This window comes from Xiphophorus hellerii, chromosome 1 (assembly GCF_003331165.1).
Source record: "Xiphophorus hellerii strain 12219 chromosome 1, Xiphophorus_hellerii-4.1, whole genome shotgun sequence".
NCBI classification, from domain to species: Eukaryota; Metazoa; Chordata; class Actinopteri; order Cyprinodontiformes; family Poeciliidae; genus Xiphophorus; species Xiphophorus hellerii.
Genome location: NC_045672.1, coordinates 31,208,891 through 31,228,136, shown reverse-complemented (window position 1 = coordinate 31,228,136; position 19,246 = coordinate 31,208,891). Strand labels below are relative to the sequence as shown.

The following is a 19,246-nucleotide window of genomic DNA, read 5'->3' as shown; positions in this document are numbered from 1 at the left end:
TCGGGTCTTTCTCTGGGCCCGCATTCCTCGGCCCTCGTTACTTTATGGCCCCTTCCCGTCCAGAACCGGCCCCGCAGCCAAGCGCCGCGGGTCTCGCTCCAGACACGATGGACACAAATACATGGAAAACATCCACGCTGCCTCAAAACAAACAAAACATATCTTTTTCAAAAACTAAGAACAAAAATGAGATTTTCTTTAATCTACTTAACAAAGCCTGTTGCATTCAATAATAAATTAAAACAAACTCAATCAATTCCATTTGTAGGATTTATTGTTTTTCTGTTGCTTTGGACTCAACTGGAGCCGTTTTATTTACAGAGACTTCAAAGTCCAATTTATTTGCACTTTTGCTTATTTATTTTGAATATTTAAAATGTTAAATGTTCATTCGAATTTTAATGTTAATGAAGATCAAAGATCAATTTAAAGTTTGAATGTGTTCTTGCTTTATTACGCCATTATTATCATTATTTTATTTAAAAATGGTCTCAAAACGACAATATTATTGTTTATCGCAATAACTTCAGGGACAATTTATCGTCCAGTAAAATTTGTTGTTGTGACTCAACGATAAACTGAGGATGAACTATTTTAATTAAACGAATAATCAGAATTATAATAGCATCCGGTTTCCTGTTAAACTAAAACATATTTCATCTGTTCTCAGCAATAAAAACAGAATGTTTATTTTTTTAAAAACTTGCTGTATTCAGCAAAGTTTTACTACTGGTGTAATTTAGTGGTCATGGTTACCATGACAACAGAGGGAAACCAGATGATCGCTGTAATTTTTAAATCGAAGTAGATTTTGATTTAAAAGTCATAGTTTGGTCCTAATTTATTTTCAAATTGTAGTCGAGGGGGCCTCATAAATTCAAACGAGAGAGCACAAAGGGCCCCCGAACCTCACTTTGAACACCCTTGATCTACAACATCTCACTTGTACATATTTAGTCTTCGCAAGGAAACTAAAACAGACTAAAACACTTTTGGAAAAGCTAAATGTTTATGACTGAGCAGAAATTTAAAAGCAAGTGTTGACTTGTAACTGTAATAACTATAAATAATAATTATAACTATTATATTTATAACTAATTATTATAATAACTCCATTATTCCTTCTGTAAACAGTGCGCTGCTGTCTGACGTCTGCGTTCTTCTGGGGTGGAGTTTGGTCCAAACTGGGTCATATCAACAGGACAATGTTTACAAATTCACAACAACAAATCAAGAAGTGTCAACGGCCCAGTCAAAGTCCAGACCTAACTAGGATTAAAAAAGCTGCTGGGCTTTGAAATCAAAGGATCTGCTCATTTTTAATGCATAAGTGTGAGTTTATTGCAAACTTTCTGCATAAAAGGTAAAAAACATTGAAGTGCTACCTCCCACCTGCAGGTGGCAGTATATATTAGTACATGTATGTTAGTAAGAAAAAACGAGATATTTACGTTTTTAGACAAAGTTAACTCTAGTCCACCTCCAAACGTCGGTCTGGGTTTGGTTGAAGTGAACTCTGGTTCAGTTGAATGCCTATGTGAACACCAAGTGGACAGGAGACCGCTCCAAAAGCAGGAAGTGGACTACAGCACAGGGAATTCTGGGTAAATACAACCAAAACAAACGTGCTAGCCTAGTGCTAGCAGGAGAAATGGGGAAATTTTTGCCTAAGATAAAGAGAAATCCTTCAACCGCTAAAATCTGACGCCTCCATTTTAGTCTCATTTGGTGAAGAAGGAGGAAGTTGCGCTCAGTGTCTTCTTCAGAGGATTCTGTTCTCAGTGATTCTTGGTGCAGCGCCCCCACAGGTGAGGAGGAAACTGGTTGCTCAACGGATTTGGTTGGTTTTTCACAGAAAGTTTAACAAATATTGCAGTTAATTTGAACCCTATGCAATGCTGGGTTCTGTAGAAGTCGGTCCCATCAGATCATTTTTACCCACAATGATGTCTGCATCTCCTGAATTAAACGTTTCTGCCACTTTATTGGTTAAATTGGCTACTTGCATGGAAATCACAGTATTTCTTCCTGTCTCCTCCCGTTTTCTTCCAGCCTTGATTTGCATCTCCCTGGAACATGCTGTGATTTTAAAAAAATCATTGCTTCTTCATCTCTAACTCCAAACCTGTTTAATAACACCGGTTAATAACAGGAGCAAGAGAAGGAAGTTCAGCTAGTATAAAATCCCCACCGTCTGTACATGTTCAAATACCTGAGCATGTCCAAAACCAGGAAATAAGGAAGCAGAATCAACACTTAACCACATACTCTTAAAAAAATACAGCAGAAAAATCTGCTGTTTTACAAAAAACTCCCGCTTATTGGTGATTAAAACAGATTTCAGCGCACAAAATGAAGGAGTCAAATATCTGCAGCTCATTCCTCGGTGAGCCGGCCATGTATGATGCGGTTGTACAACAGCTCACTTTGAACGCAAAATAGCGGAGTTTTCCTGACACCAAACCCGCAAACAGCTGCGAAACACGCGAATAAACGTCTGGGGATAAGAGAGGGAAATGCAAAACCTTCCAGTGGTGTTTCAGAGTTTTCCCCAGATGATGTTTAAGGTCTTACCTGAGCGGACTCTGCAGCAGCTCTGGGTCTGATCTGCGCACATGGGGCAAAGTCGAGCGACCTGCCAACTTTACACGTGCGCAGAGCAGGAATTACAAGGGGAACCAACCTGCGCGTAACACGCAGAAAACTCACGCTGCAGTTCGAACAGATGAGTTAAAGTGTTACAAACACGACAGACACGGGTTTTACTTACATAATCAATATCCGCGGTTGTTGCGCGCATCCGCAGCTGAAACTTGTGCAGGAGGAAGATGTTGACCTGGTGAGCCGAAGTGGATCTGGAGTCCCACACGGATGTTTGGCTGCCGCAGGCTTTTAAAGGTGGAAATGTAGACTCCCATTTTGTCCCCAGTAGCAAAAAAAAAAGCCATCATTCACGCAGCTCTACAGTTCTGGAAACAACATATTTCCACCTTAACTTAAAAACACCTTCAAACCCTTACAACCCTTGATTTTTTTTTCATATTTTGTCAGCAAAACTTTGATTTTATTTAAGTAAACAACCCAAAAGTGAAAGAAAATCAATCAAACAAGTTTATTTTTATAGCACATTTCAGCAACATGGCAGTTCAAATGCTTTACATAATAAAAACACAAAATACAAAGTGATAGAAACACATTCAACAACTGAAGAAAAACACTTCTGTGAACTGCAAAAACACAAAATCTTACCAAGAATTTTTGCATATTACAGGAAAACATTTTACTGTTATGATTAAATAATCTGCCAGGGAACCTTTAAGAACTTAAAATAGGCTTTTCTTACTGGAAACTTAATTTAGTTGTGTATGTATTAGGGCCATTGGAGATAAACAAAAGAGTTTGAAACATCAAAATTTGTGGGAAAATATTTAGAAATGTTGCGATTAATCTAATAAAATTGATTGATTTTTTAAAAAGTTTCTGAATCTAAAAAGTTGCTAAAATTTCTCAAAAATGTAGCAATTAATCTCAGAAATTCCCTAGAAAAATCTTTAAAATTTCAGAGTTTGAAATGTTGAAAATTTGCTAGAAAAACCTTCTAAATATTGAGATTAATCTCAGATTTTTTTTTAAATTTCTGGATCTCAAAATTTTAGAATGTTTTCTCACAAATTTTCAACATTTCAAACTCAAAAAGTCCCAAAAATTTCTAAGATTGATCTCAATGTTTCAGATTTTTTGGGGAGGAAATTTCCTCTTTTTTGTTTTTTTATCTACAGTGTCCCTAAAACACAATCATAAATTTCTTATAGGGAGATATTTTCCTCTTATAAATGAACATTATAGTATATCAAATAGTTATTTACTTAAAATTAGCTTATATATCTTGGTGGAAAGTTACTTGTAAGTTAATTTGGTTACTTTAAGTGTATTTTAATATGTCTTAGTTTCCTTCTAATTACAGGCTCATTTCTTTTTCATAAATTGCTTTACTTTAAAGCAAAACATTTAAGTAAAAACCAAATGTTTTCTGTATTTTAATCTATTTTCAGTCTTATTTCTCCGTGTAAAACGTTGCTTTGCAGATTTGTTAGGTCCTTTTCCTTTCAGAGGGTGAAACCCATTCTGCGCATGCGCGTGACCACCGTGAACCCGGAAGTTGTCTCCTGGAATCAGCTGCGCAGCAGCAGCCAAAACACCGGATCGAGTTTATTCAGGGATAAAGCCCAAAAACATGCAGCTTCACTTCGCTAAGGACGTGTTACCGGACTCTGTCGGTACCGACTTCCAGAATCTGAACAAATTTAACGAGCAGGTAAAAAAACAAGAACCGCTGAGCTAATTAGAGCTAGTTTTCTTGTTTTCCGGTGAGATTTATGGGAAACTATAAACATCTTAAATGCTCGTAGGTGTTTCATCGGAATTTATAATTTTATGTTTAAGATTTGGATAACTAACGGTACATAAAAAGGTTTAAATGCATAAAAGCGCAATTTTAGTGTCAAACATCAATGAAATCTTAAGCAGTTCTCATGTTTCTCATGCAAACGTTTCAAATTTCATTCAAATAACCAGATCATAATAATATGCTTCAATGCGTCATAAACTGCTGACCTTTGCCCTTTTTACAACTTTCCATCACGTGACAGCATTTTTTTCCCTCAGTGAACCATCACAGGATGTGCAGTGCTCTTAAAAAGTATTTACTTCCCTACAGATTCATGTTGTTTTTTTGCTTGTTAAAGGAAAACTCAACCCAAACAAACACGACCCTTTGTGAAAATGTGTTAAATCATATATTAGCAAAGATTAAACCCACTTTTTGTGTATAATTTCTATCCATAGATCTCTACAGTCAATATGTAGCTTGAACAGAACCTGTTTGTAATATTTTTAAAAATTAGGGAGCAATTTTTACAGACGCAAGGAATTTTGATAAAGATTAAAATAATTAAAGATTAAATTTATTTAGAACGCAAATAAAAATTGAAAAGTAGTCCAAAAAGAAGTAAAGGACTTATTATCACATATATAATAATAATTACTATTATTAGACAAGAAATATTTATTGCTATAGCATTTTGTATTATTATTTTGAGTGAAATCAGATTTCATTTGACTGAGATTTCAGATATATTTTTTAAAGAAACTACTGTTTGTTTACCTCAGTAAACCTAGAAACAATAGTTATGGTGTTTTATAACAACAAGCCTTTTGAGAGTGTATGAATGTAGTTTGAGCAAAATTTTAAAAAGCTATCAAAGTAATAGTGCTCATTATTTTTTACAATGCATAATGATAATAATAACCAACAAAGTTAAAGTAAAAATGGACAAATAAAATTGTTTTTGCAATTTTAACTATGAAAAACATTTAATATATATATGATTATAAGACAGATTTCAATACAGATGCATTTAATACAAATATTTATCTTGAACTACTAGAATAAAAGCAGAAACATTAGTGTAATTAAATATAAATAAAGTGTTTAGGCCTGAGGACGACATGCAGTAGCAACAAGAAACACTTACAGACGGCGATGAACGTTTAAATTACACAAAGTAATGTGTTTTTTTTATTTATTTTTTAAATATCTGCAGCAGTTTAGTCGACTGATTGAAATTCTGTTCCAGTTCCTCCTGGACCCGAAAGAGGTGAGTGGAAAAGAAATGAGTCTTTGAGCTTTGATAAATCAACCAGAGTAAAACGCTTCTTTTCCCTTTGTGTGTGTGTGTGTGTGTGTGTGTGTGTGTGTGTGTGTGTGTGTGTGTGTGTTCAGACGGACAGATTCGTGCAGCAGCTGACAGAATTTGCAGGGGAACACGGGATGAGCGCCGGTCCGCTGAGGAACCTGATGAAGAGCGTCCTGCTGGTCCCTCAAGGTGGGAGAAACTAACAGGAAGCCATTTAGATTTTTTCTTTCAGAGAGAAGAGATTTTACCCGACAACCCCTCCAAACAAGCTAAGCTAGCGGTCAAGAGTCTACAGAGCCTTCGTTTTATGGGTTCTTTTCATGCTTTCAGCAGTGGTGTGGACACTTTTACTAAGCCGCTAACATCGGAGCTAATTTTTTATTAGCTCTTTTGCTAGCTTTGAAAGCATTTAGCGCACTTAGCTTTCCCTAAATCAATTTTTCCATATGAATACTAAAGCACTAATTCACTTGGCTGGTTTGTGAACTCTCAGTTGAGTAAAGTTGACGTTTTGGTTATTGAATGTTAATGTTTTTCAGTTAGTCAGACGTTTCTATTCATGCTTTTATCTTGAAGCTGTTAAAGTGACTCTGCTGTTTTCTCCTCAGGGGCTTTGAAGAAAAACCTGACGACCGAGCAAGTCAAGGAGGACCTGCTCACATTAGGTTCTAGTTTCAAACTCTAACTGACTTCATTGTAAATCAAATGTTAAATTATGTTACCTGAACTAAAAAGGGTTTTTCTGTTTATCCCTCAGGACTAAATGATGAGAAAGCTGTTCACTTTTCTTCACAGGTAAATATATAAACCCTTGAATTTGATGGATTCTGTAAGTTTAGAGGCTCTGATGAAGTTCTGATCAGTTCATAAGATAAATAAATTCTGATAACTTTCATTTAGGAGCAGGCATTTTAGCATCATTTACTCACTGTTAGCATCCAGATTAATATTTATATCCAATTCATTTAAAGAAAATCTGATGCGATGACTTCACCATGAGGGATCTGATGGGTCAGATTCGTTCTAGCTGGGAAACGTTCATCAAGTCCAAAACCAACCGTTTCTGCGCTGACTTTTGTGTTTTACAGTCCAGAACTCTGGTTCTGATGGCAGAGAAGGCTGTTTTATTGTTCGGACTAATTTATCTGCAAAATACAATGGCAAATTAGGCACATTGTAGATACAAATATATTAAAAAAACAAGAGTAAATGTCCGCTAAGAAACTCTGAAGTTCTAAGATTAATCTCAGACATTTTCTACCAAAAACTTGAACATTTCTGTTAGAAAAGTCAAACATTTGCTAGATTCAAATCTTTAGATTAATCTTGGAAATTTTCTAGAAAATCAAGGACATTTCTGAGTTTGAAAAGTCAAAATTTTGATTGAAAAACTCAGAAATTTTGAAATTATTCTCAGGAATTTTCTAGAACTTTTTTTTTTGACATTTTCAGAGTTGAAAAGTCAAACATTTGCTAGAAAACACTGAAATTTTGAGTAAAAAATCTTGGAAAGTTTTGAGTTTCAAAAGACAAAAATGTTTGACTTTTGGAAAATGTTTGAGTTCCAAGAGTCACTTTTTTTTTTACTTTTAAAACTCTAAAGTTTCCACGTTTTTTTCCTCGAAAATTTCTAAGATTGTCAAAATTTTGGAGTTTGGAGCAAAATTACAACTTTTCAAATTTAAGAATTTCAACGTTTTTTTTCTAGCAAATTCTTGACTTCTCAAACTCAAACTTCCTTGTTACTTCTACAAAATTTATAAAACTTTTAGGCAGAAATCTACAAAAAAAAAATTTATGCCGTTGTAGCAAAAAGCTTTAACAACCTGGAAAGTTAAAATTTATCATTAAGGTTTTGAAAGGTTTTCTCTTTTTTTACTCAAGCTAGAGAGCCAGCTTTGTTTTAGCATTGTTAGCATGTGTGAAGATGTGAATATGAGCATCTGAAAACAATTTATGAGTCAAATCAAACAGTCTAGTTATTTAAAACCACATTTTACTAATGCTAATGTAGCTAATCCTAGCTAGACCAGCTAATGTAGCTGATGCTAACAGTATCACAGTGTTGAGGTGTGCTGAGGGCGGCCATCTTGTCTCTCTGTGTGCTGCAGTGGGGGCAGCATTATGCTGCGCTGTCCAGGCTGGCGGTGGGACAGACGCTGATGGTCAACCAGCTCGTCGACATGGAGTGGAAGTTTGGAGGTGAGACGACTCAAATCGTAGCGAAACGATCGCAGGGGAAAATATTCGCCAGGATAAATTCGGTCGCTGCAGAACATCGACGTTGGCTCCTGTCAGAAGAATAATGGCCGCCATATGGTCACGTATTTTATGATCTTCAGATAAAAACTAAATGGTGAAATAATAAAAAGTGTTTGCAGAGTTTCTGCACAGCCTGGAAAAATCAGGATTTTCCAGGATTTTAGGGATATGAGGAGAGAAATAAAGGATGAGAAATATCTTAAACGTTTTCTGCATATCCATCCATCCATCCATCCATCCATCCATCCATCCATCCATCCATCCATCCATCCATCCATCCATCCATCCATCCATCCATCCATCCATCCATCCATCCATCTATCCATCCATCCATCCATCTATCTATCTATCTGGTAAATTCTTGAACCCAGTTTGTTTTCCGACTCAAACTGGGACGTTTTCTCTCGTTCCCAGTGACTGTCGGCACCAGTGAGATTCAGAAAGTGGGAAACATTTTTCTGCAGGTAAAACTTTCAGAAAACAATCCAAAGTTGTGAGGTTTTTCATGTCTTTTATTTTTATTTTACCCCAACCGTTCCTCTGCTGTCCTGCAGTTGAAGCTGGTGGTGAGGAAGGGAAACTCGACTGAAAATGTTTTCATGGGTGAGTCTCTATTTTAAATCGATTTGACTGATTTCTTCAACAATAAAATTCAAATTTATTTTGATTTTATGTGAGAGATCAACATAAAATAAATAAAAATGTCAAGTTTTGGAGTGATAAAAAGTGAAACATTTCTCTTTAATCTCCAAAGTGCTTCATAATCTGTTTTTTACTTGATTTCTTTTGGAAAATTAATAGCAACTTTTTCACCATTTTCCTGACCGATATTTATATTTTTCACCTAAATCTGTCTCCTTTTGTTGTTTCCTCCAGAACTGACACTTCCTCAGTTTTACAACTTCCTGCATGAGATGGAGAGAGCAAAGGCCAGCATGGAGTGTTTTGCTTGAATTTAAGTGTGTGTGTGTGTGTGTGTGTGTATACGCCAAACATTTGTACTTAATCTGATAATAAATACGATTAAAAATGAAACTGTTTTGTCAGATTGAAGATTATTGCTCTGAACCTTCTGGATTAATGAACAAAATTATATTCTAAAAATTATTATATTTTACTTATTCAAATGGCTGCAATTTGCAACAAATGTCGTCTCAAAGCACTTTACAAAAAATAATAAATTCAATCACACATGGAAACTTTCCATTACAAATTTGTCTTCATTCCGCTAATGTCAAAAAACACAATTTTACAACCTCGGTGTTTGTATTAAATAAGAAACGCAATTAAAATTACACTTGAATAAGTTTGTTTGCGACAAGTTATTAAATATATGCTGCGCCTCCAGCTACTTCCTGTTGTCTTCTTCGTGGTTTACGCATATGGCAACTTCCGGGTTTTTGATCGTCTGACGCCAAACAGGTGTTTCCATTGCAGTTTTGTGAAATAACGAATTTCGATACAAAAAAACCAACTCATCTTAGCGCCAGAACTGAAAGAAAATCAAAAGTTGTTTTTTTTTATAACTGTCGTGTTTCTATTGAGCAAATTTATTTAAACTAAACGCTGGTACGAAGCTAGTCCGTAGCAAGCAGCTACTAGCTAGCACCTGCGTTTACCTAGCAGCCTCATGAGATGGAGGTAGTTAGGTAACTACCTAGCAACTACCAGAAACTGGTAGTTACTACCAGTAGTTGTTTTTTTTTTTTGCTGTATATAAATAGTTTCTTTTTTCCCCGCAAAACTGCAATGGAAACACGTTTTCGGATCTCACGAAGACAACAGGATAGTTGAATTAAGTTATTATTTTAATACCTTGAGTGATTTTAATTGAGTTTACAATTGAAATACCGCAGTTGCGAAATTATGTTTCTTTTCGACAGTGGCGGAATATAAAGGAAGTTTTGCGTGTATTTGTAAAGTGGCCGCAGTGATAACTACAGTTTCTGTCTCCGTTTCTATTTAAATTGTGACTCAAACACATCAGGAAAACCTTTCGAAATGTTGCAAACTTTCCACCTGAAGCTAACTGTAGCATAAACTGCGGACCAAACAGCCTAAAAATGAAAACAATGGTTTCATTTGTCAAAGAAACGCCAGCGGATAGGTGAGTCCTGTGAGTCTCTTCGTTTTGTCTTTAGTTCCTCTTTGTGAGTTTTTTCCCGTTGGCTTTCCTGTCCCAGTGCAGCTGATTAGACCAGCGGGACAAAGTCCGACCGCAGACTTCCTCCTACTGGATGTATAGACACGTTTCCTCCCCGATGTATTTGCGCCGTTCAGCCATAAAACCCGCTATCTTGGTCGCACACATGAGCCTCGAGGAAACGCTCCGTGTGAGCCCAGCGGCAGATTCCGTTTATTTAGCCTCCATTTTCCTTAATTTGGAGTATTTTGAGTAAAAACACACCCAATTCCAGCCAAAGTTGATCACTTTTGTTTGTTTTGCTGATTGATAGATAAATCTGAATAAACGTAAATATGTTAAAGATGGAAGAAAGAAGGATAAATGCATAAAATAAAAATAAACGCAACATTCCACCAAATATTAGAGTAACACCACATGCTGCTACCACCAAAAGGAAATGAAAAAAGGAAGTAATGAGAGAAGGGAGAAAAATAAGGAATGAACGAAAGAGGAAAAGAAGGAAAGACAAAATGAAAGGATGATGGAAGAAAGGCCAGAGTTTTTATTTCCTGTCTGAATTTGAAAATGAAGTCAAATCAAGAGCTGAAGATTGTTTTGAATTTCTAACATGGAGGAAATAAAAACTTTTCACCATCATTCCAACCTTCTTCCCGTTGAACCAAAACTTTTTACATCAGAATGGAGCCGCAGGCCGGAAACTGAGAACTTCCGGCTAATTCTGCTGATCCGACCAGAACCAGAACAAACCACGCAGCGCCTGTTTGTGGCCATTAGATGGCGCCACTGACCAAAGGTTCTGAGATCAGAGCGGAAACTGCAGGACAAACTTGGTGAAACATTTGATTTAACTCAGTTAATGGAGAGCGTTGCATGTTGGTCATTTGTAGATACACTGTTAAAAATGATCAGCAATAATTAAGATTATTTAAAGAAAAAGATGGCGGTTAAACTTTCAAAATAATATATTTCACCATTTATAAATGTCACAGTATAAATATTTAGTTTGAAGTTATACATTTTTAGTTAATCAGCTTAATACTTTGCCTCAAACTAAATAATTAACTCTAAAGTAAATATTTAATTTTTAAGCTAAATATTTAGCTCCAAACTAAATATTGAGTTAACAAGCTAGTTATTTTTTGCTAAATTTACCCTCAAACTAAACATTTAACTTTAAACAAAATATTGAATTAGCATTCTAAATGTTTAGTTTACAAAACAAATTTTTGGCTCCAAACTAAATATTTAGCTCGAAAGCTAAATATTTAATTTGAGCTACATTTATAGTTAGCATGCTATATGTTTAGCCCTAAACTAAACTAAGCTTATCATTTAGCTTCATTAGCAAGCTTAATATTTAGCCTACTAGCTAAATATTTAGTTTAGACCAAAGTACTAAGATCTAAACAAATATTTAGAGCTACATATACAGCTCTAACCTGAACAAATAGCTTGCAAACTAAATATCTACTTTGTAGCTAAATATTTAGTTTCAGAAATGTTTTAAAAATTTATCTTCATCCAGGCTAGCAGAGTTTGTGTTACGTTGTATTTTTACCCCAGGAAAACAGAAAATCTGGTTAACTGGGAGTTTCTATAGATAATCTGAAATATCGTTTCAGCGTCGGATTCAGCTACTGCAAATAAAGATTAATTTATTTTATGTGTTTTTACACACATTCACCTCATTATTGGTGAATGATCACCAATAATGCTCACTGGTTATTATTAAATCTGTGGAAGAGTTGGTGATGTTATGTTTGCAGCGGTTTTTATTTTCGTCCCACTGCGTCTGTTTTGTTTTTGTTTTGTTGCGCGGCTGCATGTCGGTGTGTTTGCAGGTTCGGCGGCTCCGTTCGGGTCCCAGCCAGGAGTCACCAGCAGACCTCTTCACCGACGCCCACACACACTCCCTCCAGCTGACTGGCGCCATGGCAACCAGCAGAGCCATCCGGGTCCTGTGTGTGTGTGAGAGACCAGGTGTGTGTCTCATCGGTGCTTTTTTGTGTTCTCCATCGTTTCCCCTGAGGGACACAGATGTGCATCAAGCTCCACATGCATGAGGCAGACGAAGAGCAGATGGTTGCTCTGCGTTTATGTTGCTAATGTGCGCAAATCTTTGTCTGTAATTCGCTAATATTGAACAAAATAAACACAATTTCCCAATTATTGTGTTTCTATTAAGTAAGAAATTAAGTTAAAGTCGCACACGAAAAAGCTTGTTCGAGTCATGGTTGTCCAAACTGCGGCCCAGGGGCCATTAGTGGCCATTGGACTGGTTTTAAGTGGTCAAAAATTATCCAGATTTGTTCCGTTGAAGCAGATCAAGACTGTTAATATTTTAACAATGTAAAATGTAAAGTACAACAAAATCTCTGTCTTTCTATAACTCTGAAATTTCCACGTTTTTTCTAGAAAATTTCTAAGTGTAATCTCAAAATATCTGAGTTTTTTTCTAGTAAATGTTTGCCTTTTCAAATTTGGAAAAAATGTTCTTTTTTTTAGAAAATTTCTGAGCTCAATCTCAAAAATGTTAAAATTTTTTCTAGAAAATGTTCAACTTTTAAAACTCAGATATTTCCAATTTTTTTCTGCAAAATTTCTTTCACGTTTTCAACTTTTGAAAGTCATAAATCTCCATGTTTTTTTTCTTGAAAATATCTGAGTTTCATGTAATTTTTTTATCTGTAAGGCCGTTTGTGCCCCAGACAACGGAAAGCAGAAGGTCGTAGTGAAGGAGAAGGTTGGACTGTTTTGAAACTTACTTTCACTTCCTAAAGTCGAGTTTATTTTAATCCTGCTGATCGAGTTGCTCTTTTCCTGCCGCCTTTCTGTTTCTCCTTTGAGGCGTTTAGACACAAACTTAACGGATCACACTTCGTGGTCGAATGTGTTTCCAAGCACGTTTATCCTGGTCCCTGGTTTTTACAATGAAGATAAATTAGAAGAGGGTTTTATTTTGTCCGAAAATGCATTTTTACTTGACTGTGATGGTTTTACTGGTTAGGCAAAACACATTTAAAAACATAACAATCATCCTAATCCTTCTTTGTTCTCTTCATCCTTCTCCTTTCTGTTTAAAATCCATTAAAATTATTCACACCTTCACTGTTTTTTAAATCTTAAATACAAAATATTTATTTAAAAAAAAAACTGTTTTGGCTCAATTACCACGCTGCCTGTGTTGCTCTTTCATCAAATAATTTATTTTAGCCTGTATGCTCCAGTTAGCGATTAATTGTCTACTAAATTAGTTGAAGATTATCTGATCAACTGTTCAGTCCTACTTTTTAAACATTCATACCTTCTCCCAGTGCTCCCAGTGCTAACTAGAAACAACCAGTCAGATCCAGGAGGCCCCCCTTTCTCTCTGTTACGATGCAGCTAGCATAGCATGTTGTGAATGCTAAGGCTAGTTAGCATAGCCACCGATGACGGCGGATAAACTGCTTTTCTGTATCAGTAGGTTGTTTCTCCGCCGTTAGCACATTTAGCAGCGGCCAGAGGACAGCAGAGTATCCAAACATTGTACTCAAGTAAAAGTAGCGCTACTAAAAGATATTTTTACTCTAGTAAAAGTAAAAAGTAGACTTCGTCCAAGAAACTACTCAAGTACTGATCAAATTATCACTTAATATTTAAAAAGGACATAATCAGACGGTACAAAATATAAGTGTAAATTTTGGTATTTTAACGACCAAAATAATTCATATTAGTAATAGAAATAATAAAGAATTTTTTCCAATCAGTTTCAATAAGAAACTGATGAAACTTTAATAAAAACTGCAGGTGTGTGTTTGTGTCTGGTGGATTTTTGGTTAAAACGTGTTTTTCATTCAGTGGCAGAAAATCCACAAATTTCACTCAAAATTACTCAAGTAAAAATAAAAATATTCCTAAAAGGAAACCTTTATTTCTTTAATGCAGAATTAAAGATTAATTGGCTAATAGTTATTAGTTGACGATTATCTAAATAGCCGATAATATTTTTGATGTAAAAAACAAAACAGGAGGATTAATACGTTTGTCCCGAAGTCATGGTCTAAAATTGGTCAATTTAAGTTTGTTTGTATCTTTTCTGTTTTTTTTTTTTCTTTGTTTTTGTTATTTTTACCGAGTGAAACACAAAAACCTGTTGCATGTTAAGTTTTAACATCTGTCTTGATTATTTCTCTGACATCCACTTCCTGCTTCTGGCTGCCGCGTGCGGGTCCCGCCGGACGGTCCGGGTTGGACCCAGTTGGATGTGGACGGTACCTCGATCAGGACCCGCTTTCTGTTCCCACCTCCAGCCCGGCGGAGGGAACAATGAGGCGCAGCGGGACGCTAACAGGTGTCCGCCATCAGCTGGAGGAGGAGGGCCGAACCGGACCGAACATGCGGCCCGTTCGGCTCCACTAGCAGAGTCTTCCTCACTGGAGGAAGAGTGGGAGGCGCTGGCTGACATCCCTCACGGGACCGGGCCGAGCGAACAGGTGTGTCCCGGTACCAGCTTCCCGAACCGAGCCGGGGAGTTTCACCGCAGCTGGTGCGTAAATACCAGAGAAGAGGAGGAAGAGGAGGGTCCAAACTGACTAGTCGGAACAAATTCACGGGTTAGATCTTTTTTTAAATTATTATTTTTTATATACATATTTCCCGGTTTTGGACGGACTTGCAGTTTTGTCGGAGAAATTTCCAAAAGTGGGTCATCTGGTCATTTCACTATGACAACGAGAAAATCCGCCGGTGCTGCTGGAGACGTGCATCCCATCTCCACCAGCAGCAGCACCGGTACCAGCAGGCTACCGACCCAGACCCAGCAGAGCAGCCGGAGTCCCGCCGAAAGCGACCCGGTTCCGGGCGAGGCTCCGGAGATGGTCGGGGAATTCCGGGACTGGTGCCTGAAAACGTACGGAGACTCCGGGAAGACCAAGACCGTGACCCGGCGCAAGTACGACAAAATCCTCCAGACGCTGCTGCAGGAGGGCGAGGAGGACGGCGGCCATCATCACATCAACGCCAAGTTCAAATTCTGGGTCAGGTCCAAGGGCTTCCAGGTGGGCCGAACCGGGCCGGACGGACCGGTGCTGTACGTCCCCATCAAGGCAACGGTTAGTTCCCCTTTCTGTCTCTTTGTGTTTGTCCCATTTCAGGTGTGTGTGTGAGTGAGTGTGTGTGTTTTCAGATGATGTGGATGAACAGATTGGTTGCCATGGTAGCGGCAAACACCTGTGTCATTAGAGTCCAATTGGACCTGTCTGTGTCTGTTTGTTTTACAGTTTGGTAGTAACTAGTTACATTTACTCAATTATTTTTGCTTGAATAACTTATTTTAAATGTACTTTTAGGAGTATTTTTGCTGCTTTTATTTGAGTAATGTTATTATGAAGTATTGCTGCTCTTACTGGAGTAAAAGTTCTGGATTTTCTTCCCACTGAATGAAAGACCAAACATGTTTTAACCAAACAGTCACCAGACACAGACACACACCTGCAGTTTCCGTTAAAGTTTCTGAACTTTCTTATTGAAAGAAACTGATTTGGAAAAATGTTCTTTTGCCTGATTTTGTTGTGTTTTGTTACTTATATGATTTTTTGTCATTGTAGCTGGTAGCTAGCAGCTACGTTTCTACATATAATTGCGCAACTTGACATGTCGAAGCTAGTTAGCAGCTGCGTTTACACTGAACAGATAATTGTGCAATTTTTATTTTGAAGCTAGCTAGTAACTGCTAGCTGGCAGCTAGCATCCGTGTTTCCGTTGACCATATAAATGCTCAATTTGACATTTCGAAGCTAGCTTGAAATAATGCCGCCACCTCGTGGTAGCAGTGAGATATGACAGCCAGTGGGACTCAAAAACAACAGTAAAGTTTAAACAAATCAGTTTGAATTAAGCTATTAAAGTGAATTTTAATGGCTAACAGGAGAGGAAGGTTAAAGAAAACAATAGTTTGGAGGATTGAGTGAGTGAGAGTCGAACTCTGCTGCTTCTTCCAGCTGTATTTATGTTTCAAATCATCGCTGTGTTTATTCTGTTTTGCTTCTTTATGTGTCACACTGAGAGGGATGTGACCTTCCTGCAGCAACTGTCTATCAGGCAGCCTGTGTGTTTACACTCCAGCGAAGTGTGTGTCTGTCTGCGCGGCTGGGTGTGAGACACGATGATCCATTTATTACTCAGCTGAGACGACAAAAATGCATCCAGAGACGTGAAACGAAAACGATGAACAGGCTCCGGACTGAATCACGAATAAAAGCAAAAACAGAAAAATTCACACCTAATCAGAGTTAAACAGTGAGAAAAGGTCAAGAAACAAACAGCTGCTAACTCCTTTGTTTTTAATAATAGTCACCTTATTGACATCAAGTCATTCTAACTCGCCTTAGCATTGTGGATCTGCTGGTGGCGCGCACACATGCATGATTTACAGCGCCAAGTCCTGCCTCCGAGCTCTGATTGGTTGTTTCTAGTTAGCATTGGGAGAAGGCAGAGGAGCCAGATTTCTTTTTTTCCCACAGATTATCTATCTCATAACAAACTGGTGACAGTTTCAACAAATATGTAAATAAAATAATTTTTATAAAAGTTGCTGCAGCTTTAACGTTGTCAGTAGATCAATATCTGTACCAGTCCCAATATTTACAACAAATTCTAGATCGGGTATCAGTGACGATGTGCCTGATCTAGAAGGCCAGGTTTATTCAGATCTCTTCAGTCTAACTCTATGTTTTCTTCTCTGAGTGACATTATGCTTTTTTTATTTATTATTATTATTAATTCCCAATTTCATTTTCTAAACCATTTCAAAAATGGTTTGTTGCAGTTTATTTTTACAAGTATGACTCAATAGTCGATCTGTTGTTTCAGTTTCTGTCTTATTTATTTTCCATTAGCTATTTTATTCCTAACTGACTGAATAAAACAAATTAAAGTTGTGTTTTCCAGTTTCATTGGCAGATTATTTCACTCATAAAAACAAATTTTTCCTAATAATCTGCAGGTGAAATTTTTAGTGGAAACTAAACCAAAATACTTTGTAAGATTAATTGTTTTTGCAGTGAACACTTTTGATTTTGTGTTTTTTGCAGTGCAGTAGAGTTCTATTTCTATTTTCTAAGTTTGGGTAAAAAAAAAAAACAAAAGAAAACTCAACACATAATTAATTTTAACAGCTTCTCTTCTATTAAAGTTTACTGCTTAAAAAAAAGTGAGATTTCAACATGGAGGCTGGAGAAATACATAAAACAGGAGAACGGAGGTAAAAAGCTGCTCCATTAACTGGTTTTTAGTCTCTAACTCTGACTGGAAACTAAAATGTTTTTGTTTTTTTTCTGAATGCGCTCTCTCTCCTCCCCCCTCCGTTTCCAGCTGTTGCCATGGCGACGAAGGTAAAAAGAAAATTAACGCGAGTCTTAATTAGACGCCAAGGCTTCAATTACCTTCGTTCCTCCGGCCCACTCCTCCTCCTGTGACCTTCTCCTCATTTCGTCGCCGCACCCGAAAGGCAGCGTGGCGAATCACCATGGAGACGGGGTCATCACAGGTCACCGTTAACCCTTTAGGGGTCCAGATCCACAGAACAAACAAACCGGACTCAGGGGGGGATAAATGTGCTGCGCTTTGTTTTATTTAATTATTATTTAAGTATTATATAAAACTGACATTTTTTTTAGCTTTTTTATTGTATTAAAATATTTTTTGTCATTAAAACAAAACCTGGAGTTGCTTTGATCCTCTCATTCAAGAATCCTCTAATCTCCATGGCAACCACTCAGCTGGATAAAACACCTACTGAGACAAAGCTCCGCCTATTTCTACACAGCTCCTCCCCCATTTAGCTCCTCCAGAGTAGCAGCAGCAGTTAGCCAACACCTGGTCCATTCAGCTCCTAAGAGCGGTTTTAAACGGCATCATGGAGAAACATTGTCGTGATGTCAGAAAGGGTTGGAGATTCTTAAAGAGACAGAGGCCCAATTTCAAGGCGTCAGATAAATCTATGATGCAAAGTCAAATGTCTTAAGTTGTTTTTGTTGTAGGAAACATTTTTGTAACAACAACAAATATTTCAGCTCAGGGAGGAGGTGGAGGAGGTCAGTCTTTTCACAGATTGTCTCATAACAAACCGTCACAACATGGGGACAGATTTAAAGGGGCAGTGTTATGTGTTGAAATGATGGCCATTTTACAGCATAATGAAGTAACTGTTACATTCAGTAGTTACAAAAATACTGTATATATGAAATATGACTTCAAAGAAATTAGGGCTGTTGTAAACGAATATTTTAGTAATCGAGTAATCTATCGATTATTCTTACGATTAATCGAGTAATCGGATAAAAAAAAATTATAAAATAAACTATTGGCAAATCGGCAATAACACCAGTTAGTCCAGATCAGTCCAATATCTCCTTTTTGAGCATCCCTAACAGTTAAATGTTTGTAGTTTAGAAAGTTTACTTGTAACAGTAGTTTGCTTTAACCTGAAGAAAAGTTATACTAAGATATTAAATTATATTCAAATAATAAAGTGGCAGGCTCACAAATATGCTTATAAAAATGTCTATACTCCAGCTTTTAGTTTATGTATTTATCTTCAGTGAGTAATACACATACACGTAAAAGAACTAAGTAAACAACTCATTTAACTCTAACATTTTATTGATAATAACGCAATTTTGAGGATGCTTTAATTAAAAGCATTATTTTTAACCATCACAGAAAAATCTAAATGCAGTGAAATGTTTTTTTATGTATTGGAAAACAGAATGTAATCTATATGTTAGGAAAAAAATAAACTTACTCAAAATGTAAAGGTTTGAGTTTGTACAGAGTTCTGCAGCCTTAACTAGTCATGATAAAATGCAAAAATGTTGCTATTTTTATTAAAACGATGCTATTATTTATTCTTGATTGCTTAGGTATAAACAAATATAGAATTACTACAAAAAATATTAATCAAAAATTTCTAATTCATACATAACAGTAGCGAAAAGAAAAGACTGTAACTTTTCAGGATGGAAAGACACCAATAAATAAATGCTTTTCAGCTTATGCCTGTAATCTGTTGCTGCGTATTTTTATTAACAAACTTACATTAAGTCCTGCATGATTTCTCTCAGTTCCACCCTCACATACAATTTACACTACACCCTGTTAA

The 19,246-nt window shown here is 36.7% G+C and overlaps 3 protein-coding genes across 7 annotated transcripts in view; 2 read left to right on the top strand and 1 right to left on the bottom strand.

Moving 5' to 3' along the window:
• dnmt3bb.1 (DNA (cytosine-5-)-methyltransferase 3 beta, duplicate b.1) overlaps positions 1-2,903 on the bottom strand; it is a 35,210-nt gene extending 32,307 nt beyond the window's left edge. For 3 of the 4 annotated variants that reach the window (XM_032560586.1, XM_032560604.1, XM_032560596.1), the window contains exon 1: positions 2,771-2,903. In XM_032560586.1, coding sequence (XP_032416477.1) covers positions 2,771-2,772 — 2 coding nt within the window. In that variant the 5' untranslated portion in view covers positions 2,773-2,903. Of the gene's footprint in view, positions 1-2,574; positions 2,695-2,770 lie in introns of those variants that run through there. The other variant, XM_032560615.1, reaches the window with a different exon arrangement.
• A 1,238-nt stretch (positions 2,904-4,141) lies between these two features.
• commd7 (COMM domain containing 7) lies at positions 4,142-15,258 on the top strand. Of its 2 annotated transcripts, XM_032560572.1 has the most exons (10): positions 4,142-4,315; positions 5,604-5,657; positions 5,783-5,885; positions 6,305-6,361; positions 6,454-6,491; positions 7,808-7,898; positions 8,373-8,422; positions 8,513-8,561; positions 8,835-8,939; positions 15,240-15,258. In XM_032560572.1, the coding sequence occupies exons 1-9, from the start codon at positions 4,235-4,237 to the stop codon at positions 8,909-8,911; spliced, it is 600 nt and encodes a 199-aa protein (XP_032416463.1). In that variant the 5' UTR covers positions 4,142-4,234; the 3' UTR covers positions 8,912-8,939; positions 15,240-15,258. The 2 variants fall into 2 exon arrangements, with proteins under 2 accessions (XP_032416463.1, XP_032416453.1); XM_032560562.1 differs by lacking the exon at positions 15,240-15,258 and having other exon boundaries at positions 8,835-8,993.
• LOC116718510 (nucleolar protein 4-like) overlaps positions 14,788-19,246 on the top strand; it is an 84,158-nt gene continuing 79,699 nt past the window's right edge. The window contains exon 1 of the mRNA XM_032560519.1: positions 14,788-15,197. Within this exon, the coding sequence (XP_032416410.1) occupies positions 14,811-15,197 (387 nt within the window). The 5' untranslated portion in view covers positions 14,788-14,810. The remainder of the gene's footprint in view (positions 15,198-19,246) is intronic.